Genomic DNA, 25,302 nt, shown 5'->3' with positions numbered 1-25,302 from the left:
TGCAGCTCTCTGTTAATGTTTTAACCACAACTAGTGGTTCACTATGTCTTCTGGGTTTCCTCTGTGAGTTCTGAGTAAAAGATAATAGAGAGTAGTGATATAGGGACAGTGGAGAATGAAAATGCAAAACACATGGCTGTTATCGTTATAATGTCCATCCCTAAGTTCATTGTTACGCATGGCCAGTCTCAGAAATTGCCTCCTGTAGCCAGTGGTGTAGTCTTTGTGCGTTCCTCTCGCACTTATTTCAGTTAATTTAGGTTTGGTTATATCGCCAGCCCAATTAAACATGGATTGAATTTTCACAAAGGCTTGACTCAATCTGCTTGTTTCCAGCATTTTATGATCAACTAAATTTGATTGTATGATGGTTGGATTCGAATTGGATTCATGAAATCAACTGAATTGAAAATGAGAATACTCTCACATAAAAAATGGCTATTTTTGAAAAATTATGAATTCTGTATGTGTTTTCAATTCAAGCTAGGAAATCTGAAAAGGTCTCTGACTGAAGACTGTCGCTGTAGGAGAGGCTCATGACTGTGAGGACATGCTAATAGCTCAGGATCCAGGGACCAGCAGGAATACCATCTCAAACCGTGCCATATCTCAGTACCTCCTTCTCCACTCCTCTGGGATCAGGGGTCATAGTTCAGGCCTTATTTTAGCTTTTGGGATGCTAATCATCCTGATGCCACAGTTATATATCACAATAACTATCCGAAAACTTTTAAAGAGTAAGATCAAAAATCCTTCCTGCTCCACAACATCCAAAACCAGAGGGAGCGTTTGTTCAAACATGCAATGCCTCAACAAATAAATAAATAAATAAAATTGACAAAAGTCTAAAGAAAGAACAAATTATGACTATAATGAATTACTCCAACAGGCTTACACTACGAACCCCACAACTCTAGAAAAAGCAGGATTAGTCAACAGTAACTGAATGGGGGAAGTTTTAGGCTTATCTAAACCTTGCAGTAAAAACCTTTCAGGCTGCTCTGGAGTGCAAACTCCAAAGTAACACCCTTATCACACTATTAAATATCTGCCTTGCTTCTCTGCGTTGTAGGAAGAAACACTGGCTTTGGTAAATATTGCCTCAATGAGTCATTTCCTAGCATTCGACTCCGTGTCACATGAAGTTTGATTTCCAGCTAAGCCACAGATTTGTTGTTGGTGTTTTTGACACGTGTTTGAAAACGTCCCAGCATGAGCATCACAACTCTGAGCCACCACAGATACTCCAAATACTACTGCAGAAGGGACAACAGTGCTTTTGAAACGTTGTAGCAGTAACATTGGTAACATCGTGCTGCGTTACGCAGAGTTTCTGTCCACACTGATGAAGAAGCTGTTGCGATGTGATGGTTCATAGAAAAATTTGGAGCAACACCAAAAGATCCCCTTTGATCTACTTTATAGTTAATTCAGCTAATATGTTAGTTGATCATTCAGGCACTCTCATACAATAGGCTCTAGAAATTTCCAAATGGTACTTCATCTTCTTTTTCTTCAGTCTCATATTTTCATATGCCAACATACGTAGCTAGATAAGAAATGAAAAGACACGGACTTTGTTTCTTTTTTCTATAAAAAGTAATTAACTGTCACATCCATAAGGTGTTCCTAGATTCACATTAGATTATTTATTATTTTCAGTTTTCTCTGTATTATGCTGATGTCTGATGTAGATAAATGTCATGTTTGGCATTTAGTGGAAAAATAAAACACATTTTGCTTTTTTTAACATAAAAGAAATAAGTAAAATTGATAAATTACTGGTTTTGTAAAGGGGCAGGTTATCATACAGTGCAGAATTTTAAACAGAACCTGTTCTGATTTCAAATTAAGGGCCAATCAGAAAAGGGCTTGGGGGGGAAACCTTAGAAATTAGAAATCATCCTTAATGACAACTGAAGGATTGTCAGTCCTCTGGAAATGTAGGAGTGGGCTAGTAGTTTTTCCCTTTGATAAATGCTCACCAGCATCTGTAAGTCACATGTATTTGTTGTCTCGCAGAAACATGCTGCACATCTGTGCATGAAGTGTGCGCCTGGTAATGCTAATCTGTTCTATCTGCTGTGGAGAGTGTTGTAGCTCTCTCTAATTTGCACATCATGTTTGATGCAACACCCTGCATCTGTCACACGCTAGAGAGTGATTATGTTTAAAGGAATGTAGATTTAAAACACATCTGTCTACTGTTTGTACAAAGTTACTCAGGCACATAAATTTTTAGTTTTTCATTTCTAATGATTCTATAAAAAGGCCAGTCAGTCGAGGCTGTTTTCCCCCCCGAATCCCTCCAAGCGGATTTTGATTGCTTCTTTGCTAAAATCCTGGTAGAGAACCAAAGATGAAGGTGAACACTTAAGAGCTCACGTAAATTTCCTGTGCTGGAAGTTTATAAAACAGTTTGTTTTTTGGGGGTGGGGGGTTTCTGTGCCACTAGCAGCTTTTATTCACAGTTATCAGACAGGAAGTGGGCAGAGAGAGTGGGGAGGAAGAAACTTTGCAAAGGAATCAAACCCTGGGCAGCTGCCCTAACAAATAACATCCTCCATATATTGGACGCCCACTCTGCATTTATGTCTTGTGCAGCCTCAGCATCTCTTCCTATGTTTATGGTTCCGGCAAGATGCGACAGTTCATAAAAATGTAGATTCTTTCTTATGCGGGGTCTTGTTTTCAGCTGATTTCCAGCTGAATTACAATAAGAACCCGATGGCCCAGATGTTACAATCCACTTGAAAGGACAAATAATAAAACCATCTGTTTCTTTTCTCACCACATAAAACCTCTGCAGGATTCATCTCAAAGGGTTGCGCGAAGTGACGACAAGACCCAATGTGTTTGCTTTGAGATCTTCCTAAAGCTTTTGTTGTGAAATTTAAAACTATTTGCGAGATATGTGCGGATGGTTAAGAGAAATGTTACAGTATGTCAAGTGGTGCGTTTGGCGTGTCGTCGGGACCGTTAATCTCCATTCCTCTCTGCGACGAATCCTGAGCAGCTGCCGTGGCGTTGGAAATCTTTATAAGATGTTTGATAATCTGGAATGCCTAATCGTGTTTTAATGAATCACTTGTGGCTGCGGGGCAAACCTGCTCTCTCTCTTGTTGTGGCACATTAACAAAGGCGGTAACTGATAAAACCTTTTTGTTTAGTCATTGTAGGTTTTCCAGTTGCTGTGTCTGAACAGCCAGTGCTTTGGTTTCTTTGAAACGGTTTCTGTTTAACTCGGAGCAGTCTGCAACAGCAACAGTCTGGTATGAGCGATGCCATGACAAGGTAGGACATTGTAACACACGGCTGCCAGAGAAGCGATCCGTCTTCCTCTTTGTTTCTTTGACTTGTCGGTAGGTTAGCAAATTTCAACCTAAACTGTGGATGAAGTGGAAATTCTCAGCACTGCATCTGTCGTACAACACAGAACCACTAAATAAAATGGTATTCAGTACGACGAAAACACAAAAGTGAGGGAAAAGACAAGAATACAGAGTAAAATAGCTAGGTTAAATTAATGTAGCTTTGGTTCATTTCAAACCTTTGTCACAAGTTCAGCAAAGTTAATTAAATTCAGAACATGCAATTTTTCTATCTCACTATCAGCTGGTTATATTTGAAGTATCCATCTGCGCATGCGATTCTGAGCAAAATGAAGTGAAGGTTTTGCTTGGAAAAAACCCCCGCCAATTCCTCCTTTAAAAGGTATCCTTTCTGCAACCCAAATTGTACCTCTAAGTAACTCTTCAAACATTAAATAATGCATTTATTACTGCATGAGTTTCGCCTCGGGTAACTTCAAAGGCAGAAGCTCCAGTGAAATATGTGCAAATTCCTCAAACCCCCCAAAAAAACTGAACTTATTGGACTTTCTTAAGCTGACAGAACTAAGCTCCGAGCAGTTTTTGAAACATTCATCACTAATTTCCAGCGAACTAAACAGACCCAATAAGCTTTCAGTGTGCACGACTTCTTCTGACAGCCTATTTATGTCCAACGTTGTTTGGCTGACGGACGTTAAACTGTTCAAACACAAGCTGAGCTCTGCTGGTTGTCCACTTCCACAGGAAGTTAATCTGCTGTTGGCAAGTTCCTCATTATGTATGTTTGTAGTGGGAATGTGGGCCAGGAGGAAAAGCAGAGATTATTACAAGAGCAATGTGATCCCTAGAGAGGAGAGTCGTTTTTTAAGCCTGTTCTACTCAACATTGGCCTTATAGTGATGCAACTAGGCCTGTAAATGTAATATTTGCATCTGCTAATATAATTACTAAAGACATTTGTTTAGATTTATTTACAGTTGTGCAACAAATAGCCATCATTATCCGATTAATACAGTGTGTGACACTGTTCTTTAAATCACTGCAATCCACCACGCTTTTCACAGTGCTTAACTGGACTCCTTGCTTCCCCAGCATCTGTTCTTTCCATTTCCACCCCCTAGACGCAGCGGATCAAGCACCGTAAAACCAGTGCTGTCTCAGCAACAAGTGTTTGTTGAGAACCTTTGTCCGGGGTCACCCAAAAAAAATAAACAATTAAAAGGTTTTCAGGTCCATCTCTTCAAAAGTCCTGAGTTCATTTTTAGTTTAGACAAGATTTCTTTAGGAATAATGGGACATATTCTGGTGATATGAAGACATGGGTTTGCGGGGATGATGTGACACATAATGGGATTTGCGTAGATTAATTGTCTTGTTACAGTGCAGCTGTGGAGGAACGACCAGATGTTCAACAGAGGAGACAGTTGGAGTCGGAATGATGAAAGAGTCTTTTTAGGACAAGAAAAAAGAGCTTGCTAAAAAAAACATCCCTAGCTTGACAATGAAACTACTCCATTGGAGGAATGTTATTTGATTGATTCATGTGAGAAGACCAAATCATTAAATAAGGAAGAGGGTAAATAAGCATGAGAAGGTCAGAATCCTTCCAAAGTTGGGATGTTATGGACTAACTCATCCAGTTTATCCAAATTCACTTCTTCAACGTGCCTTCATTGTGTCTTAAAGTTATGGACGGATTAAGTGTGTTAGTGCAACGTTTACAGTTTTTTGTAAAAAGGAAACATTTTAAGTGAGGCTTGCTTGAATTGGAATCATATTTTCGACCAGAGCCCGGACAGATGGTCCAGGCTCTCCCTTCACCTCCACTCCAGATTTTAAATCGGTGCAAAACAGCTGGAGGCAAAAGCACTTTGGGGAATACAGAAACCTTTGTGCTCCATGTTAATGTAAAAAGCTGTCATTTTCAACTTTCCTCACACAACATTTAAATCTAAATCTTTAAAAGTCAACTTTTGCTTTTGTCATGGTAAGTTTCCTACTGCTTTCAGGCAATAACTGTGTAATTTAATTTATCGAGGACACATTCTACAATAAGATAATGATTTTTTAAGATACTTTTTACAAGCAACAAAAGGAACATGGACTATCCCTTTAGACATTACTAATTGACCCTACATTATATGTTTTAGCTGTAGGCAGGTATAACGGGCGTCATGTCCAACATGTGTCCATGTGTGTATGAAAATGTAAAAAAAAAAAAAAAAAAACTTTATTAAACCCAGAGGGAACTTAAAAGTTGTGACTCAAACTATACAATTTTCTTCAAAGAGTTGTTGTAGATATTGCAGACAGAAAGAGTCGCCTGTAGCAGTCTGTATCACAGTGGCTCTGAAGAAGCCTCTGACTGAGGGAAACTTTCTTTTAAAGCAGTCTAATGAAGAGGACATTCAGCGTTTTCCATAATTGTCGTGATTTTACAAAAAATCCTTCTTTGCGCCGTCGTCTCCAGATTTTCCACGGTAGTCCCCAGAACAGAACCAGCCTTCTTAATCAGCTTGTTTAAGTCGGCTAAACAAGCCGACTTAAAACGGCTTGTTTAGCTGTTTTAAGTCCCTGGATCTAATGATGGCAGAAGAGATTACACACTTCACCACAGACTGATAGAAGATGTGCAGGATCTTGGTTGCAAACCTTTAAGAACCTAAGCTTTCTCTAGAAGCACAGTCTGCCCTGTCTCCTCTTATAGACAGCTTTACCGTTGCAACTCCTGTCCAGTCTGCTCTCCAGGTGAACTCTGAAGTATTTAAACTCCTCCACCAACTCCACTGCTTCTCCCACGATGGAAATCGTGTTCGATCTAATCAGGTCTTCTTGCATTCAAGACAGAACATCCATTCTTTCTGCAATTATTCTAAGTTCCTATAAGTTAGCCTAGCGTGTTGTGGTTAACTAAAACACGCTAAAGTTGCAGCGTTGATTACTGTTTTTTTAACCGTGTGCTTACACATTTCGCTTTTTATTTAGCCGCAGTATAATTGTTAGCTCAAGAGAATGTTACAGTCTCTCACGCAGTTTTCTCTTTGCTTTGCCATAAAATATCAGTAGAAGCTAGCAAATATAATGCATAATGTTTGAACAACCGGTGTAGATCTCACCCTTCAAATAACGCCGTAAAATCTCACCGCGGTTGCAGATCAGTCCCTCGTTGGCTTGTCTCAAACACAACTAGACCAACTCTAATTGTGTTAGTACATGTATGGAGAAAGTTAATACAGGGCTGTTGTTCAAAGCTGTTATGCACACAGGTCCATTATTTATAGAGGTCAAATCCCAACCAGCATCTTCTGGGGATAGTTGTAATAGTCACATGCTCACATGTGTAACCACTGTATGAATACATATCAAAAACATGTAATTGTGATACTCGTGCCTTTCTTTCTTGACCGTTACACAACGTCTTAGCCACTACACGAGTTTAGCGTCTCAGCCTTGAAGATTTACGTCCGCTGTGGCCGTAAACAGCAGTGGGAGTATATCTAACTCTCCTAACGTATCATAAACTTGCAAAGCATGAACGCATGACGCAAATATAGTGTAGCTGTAGTGACCTGAAAATCTGGACTCGCATCATTTGTATTTGGGTTATTATGAATAAAGGCGCAAATTACTCTACTGTGAAAAGAGGAAAACTATCTTTATTACCACCCCTGATTAAGCCTGCAAGTGTTTACAGCACATTTTAATGAATTAAACATGAGGTGTTAAAAGGCCGGACCTTTAGGTCAGCCACAGCGCGCGAGCTTTTCATGCAATTTAGAAGAACATCCTAAGCTCAAAGTAACTTACTATATCAACTAATACCAACGACAACAATAATGAGCTACTAAATACAAAACTCGCTCTACTTCCCAGCACTGCGTTTGCTGTCCCCGACTTGTCAGACTCTGGATTTCTGGAGAGTTGTGACAAACTGTCATGTGCGTGACTAAATCGGCTCAACGGTGCAGTGTTGGTTGGAGGAATCACTCAGCCGTTACAGCCCCTGAGTGTCTGTGGAAACAGCTCCAGGCAGGGAGGTTTGGACAGACCCAGGGATGGGAAGAGACTGTGTTCTCTGCAGCGGGAAGCACGGCTGATGTGTCTTCCTAACCTCTTGCAAACAGCATGCCAGCACAAGTCTCAAACAGCACCTCCTCTATCCACTTGTAAATTCACTGGCTCGGCAGCACAGGAAGGGAATTTAAATTAGGTGTGACTAACGGCAAGATGGGAATCCAGGCAGTTTCCCTCCCCTCTCGCTGTGCTCCCCTGGCTACTGGGGTTTTGTACACATCCACTTTCCTGCAGTGCTTGAGGCTGTCAGCTTGGTTTCACATTCAAAATGACTTCAGCTGGAGGTGCACAAGCTCGACCAGACGGAGAGGAGAAGATAAAAAGGCAACATCGCTGGGGTGAAGCGTCAAAAAGAAAGGGGAGGAAAGAAATGAAACCATCAGATTTGCACTTTTACCATATCTGCAGAAATCAAGAAAAAAAATTTTGTGGTGCTGCATTGATCTACCAATTAGAGCTGAATGTATAGCTAAAGCTAGATATGACTTCTTTTTTTAAGATTTCTCCTGCGGTCTACAACACACAATGATCTAATCAAGTGAAGCTCTCAACACTACACAAGCTTTGGAATATCTGATTTAACCTGTACTCATCTAAACACAAAACCACTCCAGTTCTCCTGTCTTAAGGACCAGCGCTGCACATGTCCAGCTGTAGAAACGTGAAAATCTCCAGGCATTAAATTGATCACTTTGCTCCTGGAAACGACCCATTAGTCTTCCACCTCACAAGAGGCGAGTCAATTGGGCAGTCTGTCTTTCAATTTAGCTCTGGACACATTCAGACTGAGCTTTTATTCTCTTTAGTCTGAATTTCAATTCAAGGATCCACCACTTAGCCTCGCTGCTGGGTTTTGAACTGTCACAGCAGAATTAGAGCTGCACTTTAAAAAATATTCAACTTTTGGTGTTTTCGCTCATGTCTTTAAAAATGTTAGTCAATTATATATTCATTTGAATCAATCTAAATGGTCATTTGAATTTTATTTTTTTAAAGTACCATAAATTCTAACACAAATCCGGAGTTGGTAGTTTAAATCAACAAACCACATCATATTGGGAATATTTCATAGAGATCTGTCAAAAAGATTGCTTGGCTATATTACCATATAAAAGATGCAGATGAGTTGATATATGCTGAAAAGTTCAAAGATTTCAGTTAACCAATACTCAACATATTCGTAAAGAATAGCAGTGGTCCATTAACGGTTCCCTGAGGAATCCCAGAGTGTTTCGCAGCACTTATTATAAGCAAGCTGTGTTTTGCTCATTTTTAAATAAAGATCTGCTTTAAAAACTTTTGTAAAACCTACAAAACTACGAGATGTCACTAATAGCAGGTGAAGAGATAACTCTGTTGATCAGCCGAACATAAACCATCCAAGTCATTTTGTTTTCTGACTCCACTTTTCATCTCTGACATATTCCAAATTAAAAGTCAATATCTTATAGAAGAGGTTTATGTTATACAACCAAAATGCCAAACACCATCTTCTAAGATATCTGAACTGAAGGTTCTTTGCCTGTCATGTACTTTCTTATAAAGCACATATTTGATTTTAGCTTTTTTTTTTTTTTTTTTTTTTTTTGAATATTCCTCGACTCTGGCTCCCCGTTCAAACCACTGAATCCTGCCATTAAGTTAAGGTTTGAAAGAGCCCTTTTCACTTTGAGCTACTTCTTACTCTCGCCTCGGTTTCTTTGTGACAGACTCTGAGCTGGGTTTTTTTTTTTTTTTTTTTTTGTGGGAATCCATTGGGAATCACCGAAACAGATAGTTTTGAAGGCGTTACATTCAATCAGAGAGCTGCCGGGTGCTCCATTTTATCTCCCTTTTCTGTGTCACCATTTGTAGGCACGAAGCAATTTCCTCATGCCAGAGTGTGCCTTCACAAGGTGTGTTAACGTGCGGTTTAAAGTGCGTGCCGTATGCATAGCTGTTCCGGGTTTATTATTCAGGTGCGTTGGGATTGATGTGTGATTAAAAAAAAAAAAGATACAAAGGGAAAATAGGATTCATCCTTTTTTTCCATTTCTCAGTGCGTGGGCAGTCGCTCTTAGAGAGAAACAGCAACCAGCCAATTATTCCTCTGATTATTATTGCAAGGAGGCTGATGGACTGAGTGTTATTGATGTCGGGGAGGATGTCAGCGGACCTCTATTTCGTTCTAATAAATACTCTTTGCACTCCTGCCCCTGGATTTTCAAGGGATTATGCGCAGCCGCTTTCCATCTGCAGCGAACTGTGCTTTCCCATTATCTGTTACAGTAATAGTATGCGGGCAGTTATATTTGTTATTATGGGAAAAGACTATTTAAGTTTAGTGGACGTCTAAGTGTGTCTGTGTGGCTCGGCGTGTGTTTTTATGGTCTTGATGATGGAGCTGGCCCTCTGCAGACAACCTGTGCTTATTTTATGGCCTTCCATCCCCAGCTGCAGCGCGCGGGCAATAAACCTTCTCTCTAGCAATCTCCAAACAGTGCAGCAATCAATGGGAAATTATCTCAGCCAATCGATGGTCCTGCCTTTCTGTTTCTCTCTCTTTTTTGCCTCCACCAGCCGTGTCCTCCGTCGCTCCCCCGCTCTCATTCCCATCCCTCGTGTCTCCTTTTGTTTTTTGCTATCTCTCTGTCTTTTTTCCGTCCACTCCTTCACGCCTCGCCTTCTTCTTCTTCTTTAACTTACATTCCCCTGAAGCTCTTCTTGACTCCGCAGCACCTATTTTTGAAATGCAACAGCTCAGCAGCTCTGGAGCCATTAGCCAAAGTCGCTTTTTTTTTTTTTTTTTTTTTTCACAGGGAATATTTAACGTTTCTGGTCAGAGTCTCCTGGCAGCTATCTGCTTGCAAGACCCAGGGTTGGTCTCCTCCCGCTCGTTGTCCTCCGGTTGACAGCAAATAGTTGCTCAAAACCTTGTTATTGTTCTTCTCCTGTTTGCTGAGAGATACGTTTTAATGAGGGGAGATAACTGTCTGAAAGACGCTTCCTAAGCGGTTGCCTTTCATTTATCGGCAGAGCCGGTGCTGAGCTTCACTCTTTAGTAATACTGGTACCAGTTAATCAGTCGTGGGATCAGACGTGTCGCAGTTCCAGCTTTTCTTCTTCAGATCTGAACCCTGTCCTCCACAGGCGGAGTTTAAGCTGTTTTATTGTAGCGAAAGATCCCATAACCCTTAGTACGCTAAAGAGGTCATTCAAAGTTATGATTCTTCTTCAGGGAAAGATGTCGGCAACATTCAACTCTTTGGAAAGCTGGAAAAACATTTTTTTATCTGTTGTTTTGTTTTTTCATCTAGAAGCTTAAACCACTTCAACCATCTCTCACTTTTCACACGGTTCAGTTTCTCAGCTGTAGCTATAGACGGCTTTCTGCGGCTAATCTGCAGCAGACGGTTAGGCCACATTTCCAAAACGTGGTCGAGCTCAGCCAACAAGACTTCTTGTTTTTCGCCGCGTCCGGCACCTGGCGCTTTTATTTTTGGCATCACCTCACAAAGCTGAGGCAGTACTTGAAAGGGATGTGAAACAACAGCTGTATTGTCACACCAGCGCGTTGCAGAGATGTTGCTGCAGTCATCGGCGAGCAGCTGTCACCTTTCTAACACCTTTGTTTCCTGAGCAGGTCAAAGAGCACACTGCATCTTTCGCTTTCGCTTTCTTTCGATACATAAACGGTGTTCAAATGTTAGTTTGTGTCTAAAAAAGAAAATGAAGCAGGGGGGCGGGGGAAAAAGTGCAGATTGTCAGAAACTGCTAAACAATTAACTAACTTGTTGAAGACTAAAGCAATTAGTTATTTTTAATTACCAGGTGAACAAAGGGGTTTGTCAGTGACATCACTGGCTAAAATACCCACCAGGTTAAAATACAAAAAGACTGGCTAAAAACTTTAAATCAAATCTGTGTGTGGTTTGGTTTTTAGTTTTTCCATTTCAAAATAAAATACAAAAAAAAAATGTGGGTGTTTTTTTTTTTTTTTTCAAAACCAAAGAGAGGGAAATTAAAACTTATAATGATAATAATAAAAAATGTGTATTGTTTTAATTTTTAAAGCAATGCTTTATTATTTGTGAGACCATGGCCTAAATTGCAACCACGTTACATTTTCACTTGGCTCTTCAGAAACAACTAAAGTTTCACCATCAGGTTTTGCCAATTCATTTACAATTGCGTATCAGTTTATTTCTCTTTGTAGTAAAGCATTGTGATGTATTAGAGAGAGATACCTGTTCCTAAAAGTCCTTCTAAATCAAGCCTTGCAAATAAATTTAACGTCACATTTGCTGAAGTCTTACAACTATTTTCGATTGATTGTGATTCTGATGTTCGTTTTTGCCCAGTCATCTGAATTATGTTGGATTACAAGCCCTGATCAAACCTAAATAACATGAGCAGCGTGCTGGTAAATATTATAGTTGTATTACCACATGAAGTAACTTTAGACTATAAGTAGACCATAAATTAGCTTAATGGCATGTATGAGACATCCTGTACAAATTGACTCGAGGTTGGCGCGAGACATCCTGTGGTAATGAAATCCTTCTTATTCTAGAAAAAGTTTCTTTTAAAAGATTCTAACTAAAAGAGGGCAAAGTAACAAAGCAGCCAAATGACCCGGTGCTGTTTTTCAGAATAATTGATGTCACCACTTTGTTGATAATGTTTGCTTTGTAACAATGGCCGCAGTTTAGAGTAACAGACATTTGACCTCGTTAATCTTTTAAAGTCCTGTAATCATGTATTGCATGTCCTCCAACGGGGTGAACAGGAAGTTTGCTGATGTCATGTTAAGACTATACCATAGCTTATTAATAACCATAATGCTGAAACAATAAAACAAAAAACAGAGCAATCCCCAGAAGCTGACAAAAGACTCGCTGTCTGTCTCTAGTGTCATCAAATGATTCATGCTTTCATGTAAGTAAATCTGGCCTTTCTCTTTCTAAGAACGAGTCTCTTAAACCGGCGAACATATTTACAACGCTCTACCTCTACATTAACACTTTGTTTGCAGAGCCAGTAGCTGTTCTTGAATTTTTACGCCTGGCTTTGCACTCATGAGCAGGGGGAGCTAACCACAGACTGAGTCCTCATTCCCTCCTCGCTTGCTTTGACTCCGATAATCAGCCTTTTTTCATTTTTGCCGATAACACGGCGTCTCACGGAAACGTCACCGTGTTATGACAAGAAGACAAAAATAAATAAATTACCGCAGCAAATTTCCCACAATATTGATTCTGGCTCTGGCTTCCCCCACCCTGTACAAAACACCCACAAGGAGAGCTGGAGAGGACAGAACCAGTTGGAGGAGTTCGACAATTAGCTTCCCAGAACAGAGAGAGCCTGCCTATGCTGGCACAACAACGTTCTGACTCGGGCTCTGCTGAGCACAACTGCCATCTCTGGGTTTTATGATACAATTATTGGGCTCTTACCATCTAATATTTATTTCCCCACACACACACACACACCCATTTAACAGACACGCTATAGTGGATCTGCTCCCTGGCCCTTGTCTGCTGAATGTTTCAAAAAGCATTTTAAACTTGGCGTGAAATTCTGCTAAGATGAATTTGTTATTAATGTAATCTTGGATAACCTCTTGGCAGCCTTTGCCAAATAGTAATAATAATAAAAATAAAAAATAAAAATCTGGAGAGGTTTCCACGCCGAAGCAACACTCGCTTCTGGCAGAACCGAGACACACTGACAGCCGTTCAAGACGGGCTTGGAAACGGTGAGCAAACAGCGCTTGTGCTAAACACCGTGTTTATGCCGCTGCTACCCACAGAGTTCAGCCATAACGTGACAGCATGAAAAAAGAGAGCACGAGTGACAACTGCAGCTCCTGCCTGTCACACTCGTCTCATTCTCATCCCTGCCTCCGACACGGGGGGGAGAGAAAACAGCCGGCTAATGCTGCGGTTTCACAAACGGGAGGCTTGTGTGAGGCGGTGAGACACGGGGTTATTATTTGCTCTGCAGTTAAGGACAAGGTCGACACGGGTTATCGGAATCCAGCAGGGGTTGTTCTGCAGAAAAGGACAAAAGCAGCGGCGCGTAGTTTGGGAGGATGAGCTCTAATGGAGAAATGAGATCAATACTGGGGATGCTGTATTGACAGAAAAAGGTTGCAGTTACGGTAGATTAGGAGGTCAGCTCTGGTCAGTGGCTTGCAGGGGCGTTTGTTGCTTTCATGGCCAGCAGCGTTTATATGAATAACAACATGCAGAAATCCTTCCTGAAGATGCACTCTTGACAGAAGTGCTCGGATATTTACATTCTGTGGACCGTCAGACAAAGTAATGATGAATGATTGATATTATAGAAACTAACATTTTCTTCTTTCACAGTTTTCAGCTATTTCTCCTGATTATTCAACTATAGATTAAACTGATCAGCTTCAACTCTGAACTAAAGCCAGTTGATTTGATAGTTTTGATCCAGTGGTGTTGCTGTTTTTTCCTTTTCCTCTGTATTTTTATTTTCAAAATCAGAAATTAGTGTTGGTGTTGGTATCCAAATGACCCGTTATCTGCATCTACAGAGCAACATTCCCAAATACTTTTCTTCATGTTATAACGACACTCTTTGCTAGATGTTAGTATAAGACATTTTTATGTTTTCTTGTGATAATATACAGTTACATACAGGTTCGATTCCCCACTTTTCACCTGCTCGCCAATTCGGCTCTTTGGCGACTTTTACTTCATAAAAGTGGCTTAACTTTAACCCTTCCTGTCATTGGATCACTACAATCTTAATGAATCATTAGATTGTAGTGATGTTTTGTGAAAGAATTAGTTTATTTCAACAAAAATATCAAAGGACATGCAAGCCTGAAGCCAGTTGGCATGACCAGTTTATTTGTGTGGTGTAGATGTAAATCTATTTGCACGCGTGTTGTGGGTGCGTCCTGAATGAATTCCTCAAAATCAGATTTTTGTCATAGCGTACATGCCAGGAGATGATACGTCTGAGGGCAGCTTCAAGAGACTTGGAATGTTTAACAAAATGTTTAAGAAATGAGAGTTGTGCATTCACCAGCTTCTGAAACCTTAGACTTTCATCCAGCATCAATGCATATAAAGTATTTGCGGTTGCTAGCATCACACAACACATAATTAGCTAGTTATGGTTTGTCACTAAGAACTTTATTAGTTGAATTTTGACCAAGTGTAATAGACGTCAACTCAAGCGTATAACTTTCATTTGGAATCACTGCAAGAAAACAAAAGTTCTTCAAAATATCCATGAATGCAAAATCCAATGTCTTAATTTGAATTCTGTATGAATTAATGAATTTATAAATGAGTAAATAAAAGATGGAGAACATTTCTGTAGCATCACTGTAAACTATCCCCACCAAAACAGACACTAGGAGCTTTGAACAGTCTAGTTTCAAAATACTGGCGTTCCACAGGGATCTATGTTGGTCCTGAGTAAATTCTTTGAACATAAATACAAATATGTCTATTCTTCAATCCATATTTGCATGTCTTTTTATGCTGATGACACTGTTTCCTATATATTTTTTTTATCCAATGTCTAGATTTTCACAAATACATTATGTTGATGACATCAAGACTGTTATAATCATCTTAATTGTCTTTCATAAAACATTTTATTTCCTCTGTTCTAAGACATTACAATAGTAATAACTGCATTAAAAACCTTCCCTTCAGTGATACAGGCCTGGTGTATTTGGCCGAGTTGTCAAACTTAACTTGAAGACGTAGCATTTAGCCGTTTCGTTGCATCTCGGGTTTTTGTTGCATTTAATGCTCCTGTAATTAAACCTCTGAAACCACGTCTTGTTTTGCTGCCAACAAAAGCTATTTTCCCCGTCTCCTCTGTTGAATAAAAGGTCTCATTGGTCTTTTCCTTCATCATCTCGATGTCTCTGTGCATCAACCCGAGGCCGCCTGTAATCAGCAGCCCTTGAGCTCTCAGAAAGGTCATTCTGTCCCTTTGATGGTGTTTTGATTCATCCCTTCCTCTTCTCTCTCCTCCCACCCTTCCTCTACTCCACCACCCCCTCTGCTCCCCCTCTTTCTTGCAGGGAAGCTGGAGAGCCACTATCACCAGGGTGCCAAGAAGGGGCTGGTCCCATCAGCTGCAGTGTGACACTAGAGGAAAGGCTCTTTGCTCACATGGCACATTCACATTTTCTGGTCTCAATCTGGACTGGAGTTTATGACCAATGCTGTTTGAGTCTTTGATTCTGATGTCTTGTATTTGCAGCAATCCAATAAAAGTTTGATTATTATTGTAAATGACTATTTCTTTTGCAAAACCCACACAGATTAAAATAGCAGTTCAAGCAGAGCCTAAACGGCTACTAGAGAAATGCAGCTCGACTTCCTTCGCTAGACGCTGGCCTGTCATTACTCGTCTTTCACTTAGGGCCACATTTACACGAACAATAGCACTTTGTTAAAAAAGCACAGCCTTGTCATTAGTTTCAATGAAACCATTTGATTACAGCAGCGAAGGTGGAGGGGAGGGGGGTCGATGCCAAAGGCGACAACCAACAAGGGAAGCAAGAATGCAGACGATGGTTAACTCTGACTGAACACCGCAATCAGTCATCCTCAATCAACATCCGTTTATTTCTTTTTTCTTTTTTGAATTTCGTTTTCAGCTCGAAATGGTAGTGAGGAGGATGAAGAAGTACCCACTGAGAGTTGTTGGTTCCGATAAACCCTCCATTTGGGATTTACCTTCGATGGAATTCGATCCTCCTTCCGAGTGCGTGTCGCAACATGCCGGAGCGGAGGACAACGCTTGGACTCATGGATATTTTCAGCCTAAACAACATGCGTTATCTTTCCTGGGTGTGTCCTTCCTGCTCATCTCCACAGAGCTTCAAACCCGTTTTCCACAACAAACTCCGTAAATCAGTCGGTGCTGCATGTTGATGGTCTACGTTATTGATCATTTCAGAAAATGTCAACAGCGTTCTTAACACCCAGCGTTCATAGCTCTTGTTGTTGTAGCTGATTGCGTAGTTCCAGTCTGTCACTTCAGCGTGTTAAACTGAGTACAAATGGACTTGGGAAACACAGCCCACATGTGGGTTCAGTCTGCAAGGCCCACTGAGACCGAAGATCGCAGCAGTGATAGAGAAGGTTAAACTATGCAGCGCATGCTATTAAGTGTGTGTAATAGAATGTTGGAAAATGTTGCCAAACATACAGTTTGTGAGTCACCTCTGCTCAGAACGAGGCAGGGCAGAAAACACAAAGATGTGGTTGATGATAAAGAAGTTCAGACTGTAAGGAGAAAAGACTAGAAGACACCAATCCATTTGCATTCTTTCCTGGTGTGTTTTTCATAAAGCAAAAGTCAAGAAAAGATTGGACATGGACACATCCTGAATGGAAACACAGCATAATCAACCAGTCACGGTTGGACTTCAACTTGTTCCCCGTAAATCGAAACAAACCTACAAATTGTTTTCTTTGAAGCAAACTTGAGATAAAACTGTCACTGTATAATTCAGCTTTTGAGGGGGGAGAAAAAAAATCTTCCTCAGATGAATCCTTTCTAAAGCTCTACTAACTATATGTCCTTAAGAGGATTTCTCAGGAGACGACATACGTTGATGGGTGTGTTCTGGTTTCATTTTTAATGCAGACTGGAATGTGGACATGACTTAACAAGGTTGAGTCAAAATTCTTTCATAGTACCTGCATAGACTAAAGGGTTTCACTGTCAGTCTGTTTCTCTTTGGGCTTTTTTAGGTTGTTGGAGGGCAATAAAAGTGAATTTCATAGTTTAATCGTTTTTTTGGAGGGGGTTGCTAAATGTGGGCATTTACATTATATCAAGTTAACTGCCTGAGAGTTTCTTCTTGTATTGAATGGACATGTAGGTTAAAGTATGACCCAAAAATCATTAATGGTGAGGACAAACTGATTGGCACTCACTGTCAGCAGCATTTAAAACTCTAAATTGCTAAATTAATGTCAATTTTAGCTTCTTAGCTTAGGACAAAGCACACTTTTCTAGAAAATATTAATAGGAAGTTGAGTGGATGCTGGTTAGGGCTTACATTTTTCCCCGTTTGTGTTTACGCATCCTGTTTGTAACCATAAATGTCGCTCAGGAGGATTTATAAACACAGATATGAAACCTCAAATCTGGATCATCTTTGCAGTTTAAACACAGGTCTGACACCATAAATATAACACTTGTTTGCAGTTTACAAACAGTGATCTGACACGCAAATGTGACACGTGTTTTTAGCTTATAAAACAGATCTAAAACCCTCCAGTGAAACACATATTTACAATTTAGAAACGCAGATTTGAAACCCCAAATTCAACACCGATTTGCACTTCATAAACACAAATGAGGAGTACCTGTTGGGATTGTAATTAGTATTCACTAGTAATGGCTATTGTAATAAATAGCATTAACATCAGATTGTTCATACAACGCTTTTGTTTCCAGGGATAACAGAACAAATAATGTGATTTCTATAGATGAGCTGCCACCCTTCACTATAGTCACATGTACACTTTAACTGGAAGAAAGAAAATTATGTGTTTCCAACTTGGCCTTTAGGCTCGATATTAACTGGTTTATTTGTTGTTGTTTTAAATGGAACCAGTTGAAATCAAGCTTAGCCCCAGTCCTAGATTAGCACTTGAACAGACTTGGTAGAAATATCAAGTAATATTCCTAGAAACTACAATAACTCCTGGCTAAAGAACCATCATTACATAAAAAAGAAGTAGTCTATAGTTGGAGTACAGCCTTTTGAAGTAACTCCCCTCCAAATACTAAAATAAAAATGCTACGGCTACAATATTCACTTCAAATAATTAAAAAAATAGTCACAGTTTTACATAAAAATGATCTTGGAGTCCACTGTTGCTGCTATCAATGAAGTGTTTTAATTACATATTCAGCAGCTATGTCAAGAGTTTACACACTCTGCTGTATTGGCTCCTTGACTTCTGCTGTGACAGGCTGTTCCTGACATATTTCATGCACAATGTAATTTTATGTTTTCACTTGTTTCTGCATTGTGTGTGTGTGTGTGTGTGTGTGTGTGTGTGTGTGTGTGTGTGTGTGTGTGTGTGTGTGTGTGTGTGTGTGTGTGTGTATTCCTCTCAAATGTGTTGAATGGCTCCTTGACTAAGCTGTTTCAAGCCCAAGGGTGTGTTTCACCACGGTTTGAAAAGCATAGCGTGATTCACCAACACACTCTCTCTCTCTTTCTCTCTCTCTTTCTCTCTCTCACACACACACACGACGGGTTGTTATGTTTTTTTTGCCAGTGCCTGGCATTGTGATTCGCTGTTGATTAGCTTAGATTTAGTCTTGTTTGAGTTGCAGATTAGCCACAACTCTGTGCTCCGCTCCATTCAGGCTGAGGACGTGTAATTGTACCAGCCCTCCCAGTAATCTCCCAGCCAGAGAATGTAAGAGGTCTCCTTTGTAAAGATCTTCAATAGAAGGTGTTTTTTTTTGTCAGAGAGGTTGCCCAAGAATTGAGTGAACTGAGCCTCTAGTGAATTAGTGATGACAGCTACTTGCCCTGTGGGTGGCCTTTTTTTTTTTTTCTTTTTTTTTTCCCTTCTTCGTCGTCTTCTGTTTTCCTGTCTTCCAGATCGGCTGCATTTCTCCGGATGGGAACAGACATCCAAGTTCACATAAACAAGGGCTGTTTGCTGTTACGCCGAACAATTAAGCACATGCAGTTTTTACTAAGCCTCTTTAGATAAACACCGTGAGATCATGTGCTGTTGGTTTTTCTTGTACAAAAGATGATGTGATGTGCTTGAATGGAGCAAAGGCTCACTGTGAACCTTTTAAATTGGAAAAAGACCCGAACTACAATGAACTCATTGATAAAATGGTTGCAGCGTTCATTCAGTTCACATGTGCGTATTATACTTCATTGGATGGAAAGATGGTTAGGAGGGTTTGTTTTTTTTTAAAGCATGTACAAAACAAATTATGTCAAAGAGTCAATTGGGGCCACCTACAGCACTTACTGCCTAGTAAGCAGTGGGCTACTACTGAATCTTTTGGAAAGACATTGCATTAAGAGTCAGCCTTGTTATTTAAGCTAAACCTATACAGGCTGCATTTGTATTCGTCTTCCAAGCTCTCATTTTCACATCCATAGCTGTGCAGTAGTTGTTTCCTAAGCCTGGTTTATGCTCGACACGTCTGAGTGGACCGAATTTTCCACACTGTGCGCCTCTAAAATGTTGCAGCTACGCAGGCAGTTCTGTGCAGAAAAAAAATGGAGGAGGAAAGAGACAAACACTCGCAAAGAGAAACATTTTTAAAATTGCGCCCACACACACGCACACACACACGTACACGTATGTGTGCGTGTGTGCGTGCGTGCGCGCATGCGTATGTATGTATGTATGTATGCATGTATGTATGTAATTTTTTTTCATTTATTTTTTTTACTTCTAAACATATGCCGTAGTGTTGTACACTTGCCATATGCGCCCTGACATGCTCCCTAGAGTCTAGCAGGAAAAGCGCTTTGCTTTTCAGATTAATGATCAAATTTAAATATTGTAAATGTGGAATCCCTCAAGGCTCAGTATTGGGACCTTTTTATATAATACAGTTGATGAAACAGTTAAGCTCCACAAGCAGATCAGGTTATATGTAAATTGGAATTAAAAAATATATATATTTTTGGTAACTACAAAGCGAAACCCTGGTTGATTACTGTGTTTCATTAGAAAGGGAATTGGAGTTTCCCTTGAGTTATTGGAAATCTGATAGCGACTACCTAAAATGACAATGGGAAGAAGCAACAAGAATTTGATACGATGTAGTTGCAAACAGAAATACCAACAGTCTTTTTTCTAAGTATCATGTTGAAATTTAAGAACATGGCGCATTTAAAAATGCTTTTCATTTCTATCGTCTTATTTTCTCTTTGCTCCCTTTCTACTGGTGTATCTTTTTCACTTCAATTTTGTTACGTTGATTTTATGAATTTGAGAAATATTCAAAACTAAACTGAACTGATTGGCAATGTTACAATTACTTAAAGAAAATGATCAATGTTGGGATATTTTGTGTTTTTTTAATTTACATCATTATGCAATGTTCTCTTTTTAGCAGTTTGTCTGCCCTCTGACCCTTGCAAGGGGGGGAAATCTGGAGTATAGCTGGTGCTCCTCTGCATCAGAATGAGTCAGCCGAGGTAGTTCAGGCATATGATCCGATATTGGAGACTCCCATTGGTTTCCTGTCACCTCCCACTGGGGGACTCACAACTCCCGGGACAGAATCAAAGTAAATATTCCTTCTGGCGTGAGGACATCTCAAGATTTCCAAAAACTTGAGCCCGAGAGTGTATTATGTAAGTTATGCCTTCTAAGTCTGGACCTGGATACAGCTCTGAATATCAATCTTCTGAAGCAATATTTCTGCAGTTAAGAAAAATGTAGATGTTTGGTAAATGCTAATAGCTTAGCTCTTAAAAAGGATGAGGATACAAATACCAAAAATCACAAAAATATCAGTTGTGGCTTGATTTCATTGATTTTTTTTTTTTTTTTGCTGCCATTTTCACACATTTCCTGTTTGTGTTATATTTTACACAACAGCACACTTTTTCTAAAGTCTGCTGTCAATATTTTAAATTTTTTATTTTGTATTTCATCCACCTCTCTCATCTATTTTGAGGCTCAATCTCCTCCATCACACAGCAACCACTGCTGCCAAGGAGAGAACTAATCGGAGTCGATGAAGCAACGGAACAAGCGCGCTGTCGTCCAATTGCGAGCGCCACCTGTTTCTGGAGCAAAAAGCTCCTGCTGAAATTCCTGTCACCATCCAATGTTCATCCACTTAGCCCAGGCTTTAAACTCAATCAGACGCAAAAGGAAAAGAAAAAAAAAACGTGGGGTAATGTGGTAATTCATCGTTTTGGGCCCAAAAAGATGCCCAGCTGAATTTCCTGATTGAAATAAAATGTAATTGACTCCAGCCCCAACAGTGTGCCCTCCTCCACCCGTCAAGCCAAGTTTCCAGTTGTAGAAGCAGCGGGACCTTTGTGTGCTTGCTGAGAGACTGATTGGTCTGAGGCCACGGGGTCCCCATCCCCCCATCCTCACACGCCTGCAAGAAGAATTAGGCTTTGGAGCACTTAGGAGAGGTGGTGGCAGGCTGGGGAACAATACAACCTTGGAGCAGCTTATGGCTCATCCATCTCATAATCCGTCACAGAGGGCCGCCTGTCGAGCCGGGGTGGTGGCACAAAGGAAATATTTTGGGAAGGACGTCGTCAATATTTGCTCGTCGAAGACAATTTGACAGCAGGATTAAACGCAGAAGAGCCTCCGTAAGAGTTTCGCGACGTTCAAAGAGTTTCCGACGGCACGCGGTGTCTCTCGGAGACAACGGGACTTTGAGATTAATTAAAGGGGGGTGGTGTTTTAGGGAGCCAGCAGCGGAGTTCAGCTAAACAGACGGAGGAACGCTTTGATTTGCTCTGCCAGTGTTATGCAGCTTCAAAAAAAAAGCAAACACAATAATTAGAGAGTTTATGTTTAGTTTTTGGCTGAATCATATGTTTGGAGATGGCAAGGCTGGCCATTTAAAACTTCCAGTCATGGAGAAAACTGAGGTCAAGGGTCTTTGTGATTAAGGACAAGATAGGGATGACGAAAAGTTATACTGCATTTAGTATTCAAAAGTAGTATACCTTTGAATACCAAATGTATTCAAATCTAACCTAAAACAGATAACAGATCAAATAATGTCAATGTATACAATAAAGCCATGTGTTAGAAACAGATTATACCCCTTAACTTACACAGCCCCCATTAACAGCAGTAACTTTAAGTGTGTGTTTCTCTGTGTTGGTCTTTCTTTGTGACTTTGCTTCAGTTCGTTGAGTTCTGCTGGCATTTATTTATTCATGTCTTCCTTAAAGGGGCAGTATTATGAAAAATCAACTTTTTTTAACTTTACATCAAGTTATTAAGTTATTCCCCGCGTCAGAAACATACCCAGAGTGTTGCCTTGATTCTTTCATGCATGTTCGAGAAATCCTTTAATCTCCCGTGGCAACCACTCAGCTGTGCAAAATGCCTGGTTGGACCTAGCACCGTCTCCAAGGACGTAGCTCCTCCTCGAAGCTGCAGTTTTCCACCGCCCCACTCAGCTCCTTCAGACTAGCCTGCAGTAATCAGCAAACTGGTGGAGCTGCGCCTCTGCTGAGATTGCTATCCCAGCTTCTACTCAGTGATGCGCTGGTAAAGACGTTGTCAAAGGGTTAATAGAGGAGCCATGTTGTGATGTGATCCAGTTCAGTTTTGGCCAGGCTTTAGCAAATGGAAAGGTGAAGTCTGATTTGACTCTAGAGTACCTTGGTAAACAGAGCAGGTCCTGGTGAATTCAGTAACTTCGTGACGTAAAACAAACCCAAACCATCACACCTGTTTGACCTTGGACTTATTTTGGCTTTCTTCATGTACATATTTGTTTTTTCACAGAAGAAGAATGGTCTTGGTCTTAAAAAACGATGGAAGGCCTTCTCCAGGCTGGAGGCGTCTGGGCTGTAGAGTAGCTTTGGTCCGATTTGTTCTCATGAGCAACTTGGATGTTGGAATGAAGAGAAATAACATAAATTCTCAACTACGACTCTGCTGCTGCTCGTTGCTCTGTTCACAGCTTCAGAGCGAACACATGAGAACGTTAGAGATAAGTCTCAGGTCAAAGTCTGAAAGGCGAACACACAGGGAGAGCCGAGCTGCGAAGGTCAGAGAGTGTACTCTGTTCAGGAAGAGCTACTCTTACTCTTGAGGAAAAGCTAATTCAAGATCTACAACTTACACAAATAAACGTGATTAGATGAAAATCCATCCAAACAGAAGAACACTATTCATTTAAAACAAACAAAAAAAAACCTGCTGACTTCTAGTGGTCCTCAAAAAGCAGAGCAGATGTTTAGATTCAATTAAAATCGGATTCTCCATCATGAATGTCTTTCATTTGCTTTCATTCCTCAAGATCCACTGCTAAGTGATTGGTTCAACCTTTGACCTTTTGACTTGGTGAATGGTGGACTGTATCTTACAACACAAAAGCGTCGGAAAGACTTTTCAGATTATGGCCGCGTCAATTTTTCCAACAGAGAAAAAAAAAAAACACAGACTCAATCTAAAAACAAAAAAATAGAACCTCACGTAAAACATCCCAAGAAAGCTTCTCAGCTTTTCCACACAAATCCAGCTCCTCTGGGAATCCGTCCTCAAAGCCTCTCTTGTCGGGAGACGTAAATATCAAAATATATTGTTTTGTCAAGCTTCAAATATGTAAAATAGTCCCTTGGAGGCTTCTGTTTTCTCAGGAAGCCGGCGCTGCAGAGGCTGCGTAACGTGATTACCCGGGATTAACTTTTGCACGTCGCTACGTGATAGACATTAAATGCAGACCTGATTTCGCCACAGGCTTACAAACGTGTTCTTATCCTGTGACAATTCAATCAAAAAACAAAAAAAGAGAGAAGAAAGAAAAGAAAATGCAGATTTCCAACAAAACCTGGAGATACCTAGAACCAAAGAGAGTTACACCCACTAAACTCAGAATGAAACATTTGTTCAAGGCATCTCATGTGTAAAGAAATGTCTTCCTGCACACACCCTATGACTGTGGCATGATTGCCGTTTGACTAATTGGGTCAAAATCCAGGTTTTGTCCCAAATAAGACGAATTTAGCACATGCAGTAAAAGATGTCACGGCTTTCATGTTTGATCTAATTTTGATGAGAGGAGGGAGTCAGATCATGAGAAGCGAGAACATCTTTAACAAAATGTGAAACTCCTGTTCCTGAAATGTGAAATATTTGCTGCTGCTAATCTCCTGTAAATCTTTGTAAAAGTTCCAGAAATAAACTTTCCTTTAAGCAAATAACAGTAAGTGAGACTGGCTGTCCTTTTTCTTTTCAGGTTGCCTTACTTGTTTGTTACCAATTCTTTCCATGTCACCTTATAACCACAAACTCCTCGTGTATTTAATCTGGGTTTTATGAGAGATCACCAGAAAGTACAGCATTGATGGTGAAATGGAAGGGAAAACTATACATCATTTTAAAAAACTAAGAAATGATTACTTTATTCTGATACTGTTAAGTAAATCCCAGAGTAACAAACCGTCTTAAGAAGCTGCTGAATTTATAAATGGAAGCCAGCTGTTCTGCTTCTGCCCTCAAAGGTTTGTTAATAAAAATTAGAAGAAAAAGAAACAACCCAAAACCCAGCAGCATAAAGAACAAGGAAAATGGCAAAGTAAATACGGTGAACTTTGAAAATTTCATTACGTTCTCGTACTTCAAACTCTTTAGTTTTTTTTGTAATAAAATTTTAATGTTTGATTTTATTATTTTGCTTTGTTTGTTGTTAAAGAGAATTATGTTCTTTGTGCATGTTAGGTCTTCTATTATAGTCATTCTTTTCATGTCAGCCGGTGGGACAGACGTTGCTAATTAGCTGCAGTGTTCTGCATTCGCTGATGCAGAGCTCTCATCCCTGTATAAATGAGCTAATACATGAAAGATTTATAATAATATAACAACAACAAAAAAAGGCTCTCTGACCAGATGAAGCTAAAATGTAACTTTTCTTTAGTGTTCATGCAAGCTGGTGTGTACCATAAAACATGGTGGTGGCAGCATCATGCAACAAAGATGCTCATCTTCCACAGGGACAGAGAGAAAGGAGTCAGAGGTGATTAGGAGCGATTGACCTTCCAGCAGGAACTATGCTAAACCGATCTAACATGGATGGTTTAGATCAAGGGCCACCTGCTGCAAACACCTGAATAAAGCGAATGGCTTATTAATTAAAGTTTGCAGAACTTTAATTAATAAAGTTCTGCAAACCGAGTGCCGCAACT

The 25,302-nt window shown here is 40.1% G+C and overlaps 1 protein-coding gene across 1 annotated transcript in view; it reads left to right on the top strand.

Annotated features, from left to right (window-relative positions):
• trip4 (thyroid hormone receptor interactor 4) overlaps window positions 1–15,682 on the top strand; it is an 83,596-nt gene extending 67,914 nt beyond the window's left edge. Inside the window, exon 13 of the mRNA XM_008404679.2 lies at window positions 15,469–15,682. Coding sequence (XP_008402901.1) covers window positions 15,469–15,533 — 65 coding nt within the window. The 3' untranslated portion in view covers window positions 15,534–15,682. The remainder of the gene's footprint in view (window positions 1–15,468) is intronic.
• The last annotated feature ends 9,620 nt before the right edge of the window (window positions 15,683–25,302 follow it).

The sequence above is a fragment of the Poecilia reticulata genome, linkage group LG3, assembly GCF_000633615.1.
Source record: "Poecilia reticulata strain Guanapo linkage group LG3, Guppy_female_1.0+MT, whole genome shotgun sequence".
Lineage (NCBI taxonomy): Eukaryota > Metazoa > Chordata > Actinopteri > Cyprinodontiformes > Poeciliidae > Poecilia > Poecilia reticulata.
This window is presented reverse-complemented; position numbering and strand designations above follow the sequence as displayed.